At 48.6% G+C, this 8,684-nt stretch overlaps 1 protein-coding gene across 2 annotated transcripts in view; it reads right to left on the minus strand.

The window, feature by feature from the left end:
- LOC138447689 (serine/threonine-protein kinase N1-like) overlaps window positions 1–7,426 on the minus strand; it is a 1,645,716-nt gene extending 1,638,290 nt beyond the window's left edge. Inside the window, exon 1 of one of the 2 annotated variants that reach the window (XM_069603962.1) lies at window positions 7,008–7,193. In XM_069603962.1, coding sequence (XP_069460063.1) covers window positions 7,008–7,028 — 21 coding nt within the window. In that variant the 5' untranslated portion in view covers window positions 7,029–7,193. Of the gene's footprint in view, window positions 1–7,007 lie in introns of both variants that reach the window. The other variant, XM_069603964.1, reaches the window with a different exon arrangement.
- Between the last annotated feature and the right edge of the window lie 1,258 nt (window positions 7,427–8,684).

Consider the following 8,684-nt stretch of genomic DNA (forward strand, 5'->3'; position numbering starts at 1 on the left):
TCCAGCCATCAAAACTGGCCAGAGAGGGGGCAGATTTTGTATTCTGAGCCTTTTCTAACAAACAAGCACCAGCAAGGCTTCTATCGGGGCATAGCTTCTATTTTGTGGAAGGAAGGTCATGTTTTGCACCCCGGTGACTAACTTTAACAGGTAAGACCAGAAGCTGTTTTTGGTTAAAGCAAGATGGGATGTAGCTTCACTCGTTATGACATAGGAAAGGGAAATATGAGAGTGTGATAGGTCAAATACTGGAGCCATGTCCATCAATTATGAAATTGGATTTTTACGATTGGGCCAATGCTGATATAGTTACGTGACTTATGTTTTTTTGGAAAAGTAGCACCCAAAACAAACTAAGCCATACAGTGAAGTATTTTGATATTAATCAGTGTTTATAGTTTTGGCTTCTCTCCAAGAGGACTCTCCAAATTGGTATGCAGACTTATGACTCAAAAATACACCCCGGCTGTGATTTTAATAATACTTGGTGCAGCACCTAACGACCGGATTGCCTGGAAGAACAATGTAGAACTATGAAATCTGGGCCTTTTAATAAGGACCTCACCATTATGGTGCACAAAAGATGTAAAATGGGTATGGAGCAGACAAACAAGAAATGCTGCAAGTGAAACTCTGAACCAACACAAAACAGAAGCACAGCCCCAATTATAGGGTGCATACTCCAGCCCACAAGGTTCCTAGGTCTGTAAAAGGATGCTGCAAATTCTAACATCACTCGCCAACATGGCCAACGATCACTTTAAAGGAATCTTCTCCCACATGCTGGAGAACTTCACACAAAAATCCGGTTGAAAAGAGTCTCTCTCCATAAGATAACATTCCTTTGCAAAACAGGAAAAGACACACGCCTTTTTAATCTCTGTAGATTAATCACTCCATTTCAGCCATTTTAAATGCTTTACAATGTTACTGCAACTCTACAACAATCCTTATCCCCTACATAACCCAATGCAACATTTCAGGAAATGAATTCCCTTGGTTAGGTTAAAAATGTATGGATCATTTCTAATTTATCACACTAAGGCCAAATAAACTTACTAGAAAACAGAAAAGGTTATTGGACAACAATGATCATCAAAAGAGGCTCTTTCACAAAGTCAACGAGGAGTATTACCAACACACATGTCAAAGAGTAACAACAAAACCTTTGACTGAAGATCTCCAATATCAACAATGCACCTCCTCCCACATCTCCACCGTTCACTCAATCACGTGAATACACGTCATTTCCAAACACATCAGTGGTGCTTTTATGTATACTTGGATTAACACGATAATGTAACAAAGAGCCACAAATTGACGGGCATGACAAATCTGCCATGGCTCTATTTGCGAGTCACAAAAGGGTTTTAAAGACACAGAACAATATGAAAAGCCATCGAACGCCATGTGTTGAGTAACAGGAAAGCAGTCAAGTTAATTCACATTAAGAGCACTAACAGATTGGTAGGCTCAGCTAGGCGATTTCCAAGCTCCTATGCCTTGGGCGGCACCCGCTCTAAGTTTGCTGCTAAAACGCAGAGACAGACCACACCTATTATATTGTTTACTTTAAGGTAATGTATTTGCTAAGCATTTTAAACAGAGGTCTGTCCGGAAAATTCGTCTGTGGATGTGACACAGACGTCACATCCACAAAAGTAGTTAAGAAGTCGATGGTAAGAAAAAACAAAAACAGAGATTGGGAGAGCGGGCAGGGAGTGAAGGCATCAAATGAAGCTCATTAACGTTACATTAAATATTGTCGATTAGCATCCTGGAACCCCAAGAGTGACCATAATGCTTTGTGCACGCGAAGTTGACCATGGCGGAGAGTGCTAATCAATGCCATAGAGACAAGAGGACATTAGAATGTTGTTTTAGAAATGCCCAGAGAGGTGGCAGATTCCATCTAGGGGGGGAAATGTTGTAGTGTTGGGGCAAGAATGGAAAATGGCCTTAATCTGTGGGACAAGGTGGGGGAAGCAAGTCTGTACCCTTTTAAAGATGATGGCACCCAATCCCTAGCCATTTCCCTTAACTCTGTATACTGCATTACCTACAACCAGTTTACACTTTGGGGCCAGGATGGCGATTCGGCAGCCATGCTAGAGCCTACCTATTGTTCATGGCCTGCAGAGCTACAAGGAAGGGGACCCCGAAAAGCCTGTAGGGATGGGGAGGAGCCTGGCACCTGGTCGACATTTCCCCAGCAACCAATGTCCTTTCTCTGACCAATGAACATCTATTTCCTTGCTGGCCAGTTTGCTTCTACTGGAGACTGCTAAGAGGTACAAGTCGTTCAAAGCACAAGAACCAACATGACACCCAGCAAGTGCTGTACCAGTGCAACATAGACCCAGCCATCCTTTGCCATGGTCTGTTTTAACAGCAAAGCATGGCCATCTCCTTTCCAGTAAGTCACCACAGTTGGGAATGGAGATCAGATTCAAGTATGCCACGACACTGGGCAAATGCTCAACCAATATGCATAACGTTCGAAGGGGCAAAAAGCACCCAACTACAATGCGAGTTCAAGCAAAAGAAGTCTGCTGTCATAGACGTAAACATCTTATACCTTTTCTAAAAAGGCACACGTGTGTTGCAAACTCGTACCAATTACAGCAGTGTTGCATGCAACAGACCTTTAATGACACATTGGGCCATCTTCAGCACATCTCAGATCCATCACACAGTCATGCACCAATTCTAGTACCATGTAATTAATGCAACACGTGTAATCAACTGCCTTCACAGAGAATTGCTCGGCATCACGGTGGGGAGGCTTATTCCCCTTTCGCCTGAATGACATCTGTTTAAGCTACTAGCACAATCGTGCACCTTTTGCCCTTAGCCCATTGCCCTCTCCGCTTGTTCGTTCTATTTTGCGTGTATTCTACTCCCACTACTCTTTTCCGTTTGTCTTCTCAGTTTTCCCAACAGACCACAGTCTGGTTTACCCCAGGTGGGACCACAATACGCCACTGTTCTGGCAAGCCTCTTAACCGTAAAACCACTGCGGTGGCGATGGACACAGTATAAACGCGCGTCGATTTAACAGTGACAAGTGCAAATACGAAGTTCGACATGCAATGCAAAGTCTCATTTTAGGTAAAACGGAGGCATTTCAAATATAAAAAAATCTCCAGATGTATTCAAAGATATTTGAACAAACATTAAAAACAAACAAAATTAAACAATAACGTGTAAGAGTATGCAGCAACAGTAAACATGTGGCATTTTAAATATCACTTTAAAAGGAGTTGGGATCGCATGCAATGTTCTCTGCATGGTGTCCACATTGTACCTGGTTTACAAAGCGTTTTTCAATGGGAATGCGCCACTGTAAAAGGCTTTTGTAAATAACACATTTACCCTATGTCATACTTTTCTAGTTATCAAATGTGGTAAATAACCCATGAAATAACACCCAATTATACATTTGGATTTGAAAACATGCAGTACTTAAAATCAACGATTTTAGCATTAACACTGAATTGCTAATGGGGGCTTTAGGAGTTAAAGCATTGGTACTTGTATAGATGGGTATGGTGACAATACAGTAGCGGATAGCCGTGTAGGGCCCGTGAACTGCGGGAGTATTTTTGTCTGTATGGAATGACACCTGTACAGGGAAGAGGATGATAGCAATTTGTATGCAGCAGACTGTGCCCTGGGAAGGCTATAGCAGTGGCCGTCTGCAGTTTGGTCCTCCAAGAGGAGTGGTGCAGCTGTATCTGTATATATATATATATATATATATATATATATATATATATATATATATATATATATATATATATATATATATATATATATACACACACACACACACTTGAAGGTAATGATGCCTAATTAGAGGGATACAACTGTGTTTGCATGAATTATTTGCGCCGTTTGAGGAATATAGCTAGTTATGTCTACAGCGGACATTGCCCTATATGAGGGATGTGTCAAGAGCACCCCTAGAGGGGGAGCGAAAGGATGGCCCTAATTGGGAGCAGGTGAATGGTTCATTTTATGTGCAGGGGATGGGATGCGTTTCTGCAGGAAATGGTACCCGTTAAAGGAATGGCTGCAGATGTGTGTTAGGGATGGCACCCATGGAAGCATTATATGCATGTCCACAGGGCATAGGGCTTCTGAAAGCGAGGTCAGTGGATTGTCGTTGGCATCGGTTTGGGTATGGGACGCCTTCACTGCAATCTTGTGCTGGAAGATGCCATCAGGTTAGAGCCACTGCCTAAGGCATGTAAAGCTGGGACATCCACTGCGTGAGAGGCCGATGGCTGGGTGGTGGAGGCTGCCCCGTCTGAAGCATGGGGGGGGGGGGGGGGGGGATGAGGCAGCCCGGTCCAAATCCCGGATGGTTAAGTGGAGGAGGGCCCTCTTTGGCCCAAAGCACGGATGGCTGGGCCCCCACTCCAGTCCTTAGCACAGGACAATAGGGTGTCCTGTAGGAAAGCACTGGTGACTGGATGCGCGAGGACCACCTCAGACAGAAGCACAGATTGCTGCATGGTTGGTGGAGGCAACATCTCAGTCCAAAGCACGGCTGGCTGTGTGATTCGTGGACTGTCCCCAGTCTGAAGCATGCATAGCTGCATGGTTGGTTGAAGCTTTGACAGTCTCAAACACAGGTGGCTGCATGGTTGGTCATGCCCACCCCTGTAAAGCACAAATGCCTGCATTGTTGGTGGATACAACCCCCCCACCCTGTCCGAAGTGTGGATGGCTGCATAGTTGGTGGAGGTCCTCCCCCGTCTGAAGCACGGATGACAGCATGATTGGGGGGAGGCCTCAGGCTACTAGAGGCCCTCCGTTCTGAAGCATGTATTGCTGTGTGGTTGGTGTAGAGCCCCCACATCTGAAGCACGGACAGCTGTGTGATTGGTCGAGGCCCCTCCTCTGTCTGAAGCGCAAATGGCTGCATGGTTGGTGGAGGACCTCCCGCGCCCCTGTCAGAACCACAGATGGCTGAATCATTGGTAGAGGAACTCCTCCATCTGATTCATGGATGCCTGCATGGTTGGTGGAGGCGCTCCCCGGTCGGAAGGCTGCATGGCTGGTGGAGGCCCTCCCCTCATTGAAAGCACGGATGGCTGCATGGTTGGTGGAGGCCCCTCTCCGTCTGAAGCACGGATGGATGCATGGTTGGTGGAGGCACTCCCCCCACCGGAAGCACAGATGGCTGCATGGTTGGTGGAGGCCCTCCCCCACTGGAAGCACAGATGGCTGCATGGCTGGTGGAGGCCCACCCCTCATTGAAAGCACAGATGGCTGCATGGTTGGTGGAGGACCCTCTCTGTCTGAAGCACGGATGACTACATGGTTGGTGGATGCCCCTCTCTGTCTGAAGCAGGGATGGCTGCATGGTTGGTGGAGGCCCCTCTCCGTCTGAAGAACGGATGGCTGCATGGTTGGTGGAGGCACTCCCCCGCCGGAAGCACAGATGGCTGCATGGTTGGTGGAGGCCCCTCTCCGTCTGAAGAACGGATGGCTGCATGGTTGGTGGAGGCACTCCCCCGCCGGAAGCACAGATGGCTGCATGGTTGGTGGAGGCACTCCCCCTTCGGAAGCACAGATGGCTGCATGGTTGGTGGAGGCCCCTCTCCGTCTGAAGCATTGATGGCCACATGGGGGGTGGAGGCCCCCACGTCCAAAGCATGGATGAGTGCGTGGGTGTGGTGGCCCCCAAGTCCAAAGCACAGACGAATGCATGGGTGGTGGAGGAACCCCTCTGTCTGAAGCATGGATGGCTGCTTGGTTCGCGACGGTCCTCCTCAGTCTAGTGCACAGATGGCTGCTTGGGTGATGGAGGCCCCCATGCCCTAAACACAGAAGTTCGCATGGGAAGTAGAGACCCACATGTTTGAAGCACGGATCGCTGCGTGAATGGTAGAGGCCACAACACCAAAGCACGGATGGATGCCTGGAGACAGGATGTGGGGAGGGAATTCCTGAAGGGAAGGAACTTCAGTTAATGTAAGGGAAACGGAAGCACCAGTGACAAGAGGTTTCGGGGTACAGCACCTTTATGTGTAGACAGCCTGTGCACTGTATGCAGAAGGTGGACCTTCTATTAGGGGCTACTACCTCAACTACAACAACAAAAAACTCCCCCTCTGTAGTGATACCTCTTACCCGGAGAAGATCTCTCCATCGTGATGGGGAGTGAGGAGGATTGCAGATGTAGCAAGGACATGCACTCCCTGTCAGGGGGCGAAAGGTTAACTGTCACTTTCACCAAAGGACTGTGTTTATTTCTCTCTCTCTCATTGTTGTCTCCCGTCCTCCCTCTGGGAACAATCTACCACTCCCTTTTTTGGAGAAACTACACGCGATTGGCACGATCTCTTTTTCTGGGGGAGATCTCTTTTTCTGGACTGGCCACATTCTCCGAGGTGGGCAGGGGGGGGGGTCGAGGGGGTGGGGGTGAACAGTTTTTGTGTTCTAACACTTTACTGGGGCAGTGCATTTGTGCCAGCAGTTTCTAGGAAGGAGTCTTTCCCTCTCCTAGCAAGTTTCCCACCCTCTCCCTGCAGTACTTTCCTTAAAGGGGCGTGGGGGCAGCTTCTCGCTTTGTTTAGTGTCTACTCTGGGACACTAGCCCTGGGGAGGTGCTCTCATGTTAAGGGCCTCCCTGGGTATTGGGGTAGCCTCCCTTCTGGGCGTGGGGAGGATCTATCGGCACGGCAGGGAATCTCTTTCTAGGGGTAAGTGCCTTTTATTGGACCAAGCTGCACCTGGGAGTGCCAATCTATTTGGGGGAAGAGGGGGTTGTAAGGTTATCTTTGGGGAATGGTCTCTCTCTCGTCTGGTGGTGCGTGCTGCCGGGAAGGGTCGCCTATCTCTGGGAACTCCCAGTGGGGTCCTATGTGAGGGTCTACCGCCCTCTGCGGGGAGTGTGTACTCTCTAGACGCCCGCGCTCTCTCTAGGAAGTGTTTCATGTTTTACGCAGCTTTAGGACTGGGGGCGCGGGGGGGGGCAGGGGTCAGTCTCTCACCAGCACGGAGTCGTTGGCCATCTCCTCTTCGGCGTCCTTCTCCGGTTCCAGCTCTCTGCTCCGGTCACCGCTGGCACAGCCCCGCCATCACTTGCCAGAGCCCCAGGCTCTCCCAGCGGCCGCCTAGTGACCCGTCCGACTTCCCAGCCAACCACCGCCTCCTGCCACTCACAGAGATGCCCCGCCCACTGTCACCGGCCACTCGCGCTCCGCTCACTGTCACTCCGGAACCTGGCCCGCCCGCTTTCCAGTGGCCCTCCCCCTGCCAGTCAAACATTTGTCCCGCCTGCTTTCGTAGGTTATTGAGCGCCGCCCTTGCCACTCAAGGTTTCTAATATCATCTCTCCGCAGCCTGCGACCGGGTTTCGGAGAGGTCATCCTTGTGCCCGCCCTACAACTGAATGCAAGCAGAATGCCTCTCCTTGTCGCTCACAATTAAGCCCCGCCCCTTATACCGGACTCTAACTGCCGCTCGCAGATGAATTCCGTCTCCGGTCAACGGCCATTTGCCGGCTCCCACCAGTTGCCCATTCCAACCTTCAACGTATACTAGTCCGACTACAGCTCATGTTATTCAAGTTCTTGGTAAGTAGTCCACGCCCCTGGCAGCCACAGGCGGTCCAGCAGAAACTGCCATTCAAAATGAGTCTGCGCCCCTCTTCACCAATGACAAGTTACCTCCCTTTGTGGCACCCTGAGTGCACACCACATGCACCAAGGTCTGCAAATACTCCTGGCTTGGCACTTGATTCTGACATTTTCAGAGAGCCTCACCCTTTAACTGCCTCAACAGACACTCCCACTGAGGTCTGAGCCGGAATTTACGATGAGTGAATGAGCAGCCACAACCAGTGGTGGAAATGGAAACATTTAAAGGGATCCCACAAGGGCTGTGGTGGAGTTTGGAGGTAGGGGCGGATTTCCGAGGGGCGGAGTTCCATGGAGGCGGAGCTGGCAGTTGGACTCCACTCAAAGGAAATGTTATTTATTTATAATGCAATGGTTATAATAAACAACCTTCTGCATTACATAAGAAAAGACATGAAAACTACAAAATCAATTTAAAACTACTAATACAAATTTATCTCAAATCGCTAATCTAATCAATCTATACAATTTTGGCATTACATCACATATCTTCTCCAATCCACCAATGAATAAAAGCATAGCTCTCAACTCACACGCTTTTGGCGGGTGTCACCCGCCTTGTAAAGGGCGGACTCACCCGCCAAGCCCCCTGCACACCATTCATTCCAATGGGCGTCTCACCCGCCAAAAACAAAATCGGGTGATTTCACCCGCCTTTGTGACACAAATGGTTGAGAGCTATGATAAAAGTCCAAGCTCCCAGGACTTAACACCATTGCTATGGGACAATGAAAAGACCCTCGGAATTTCACTGTGTGTTTTAAAAGAGAAAGATGATTGAAGCGACTAGTTTGGCTTCCCAAGTGTAGAGAACAAATTAATCAATCATAGAATTTACATTTGTCCAGCACTTGACTTCTGCTGTGCTAATCCCTCCCAGCCCATATTCAATGGCTATTGGCTACCATCTGCTTTGCTACCAATGGAATTGTAGGGAACGGGACAAATGCATGCTTGACCTTGTGTAAGTGTAACCTAATATTCTATTCACCATGAGTGAACCATATCATTGTTCCTCTTCTGTTTCAT

The sequence above is a fragment of the Ambystoma mexicanum genome, chromosome 3q (genome assembly GCF_040938575.1).
Source record: "Ambystoma mexicanum isolate Mex_15411 chromosome 3q, UKY_AmexF1_1, whole genome shotgun sequence".
NCBI lineage: Eukaryota > Metazoa > Chordata > Amphibia > Caudata > Ambystomatidae > Ambystoma > Ambystoma mexicanum.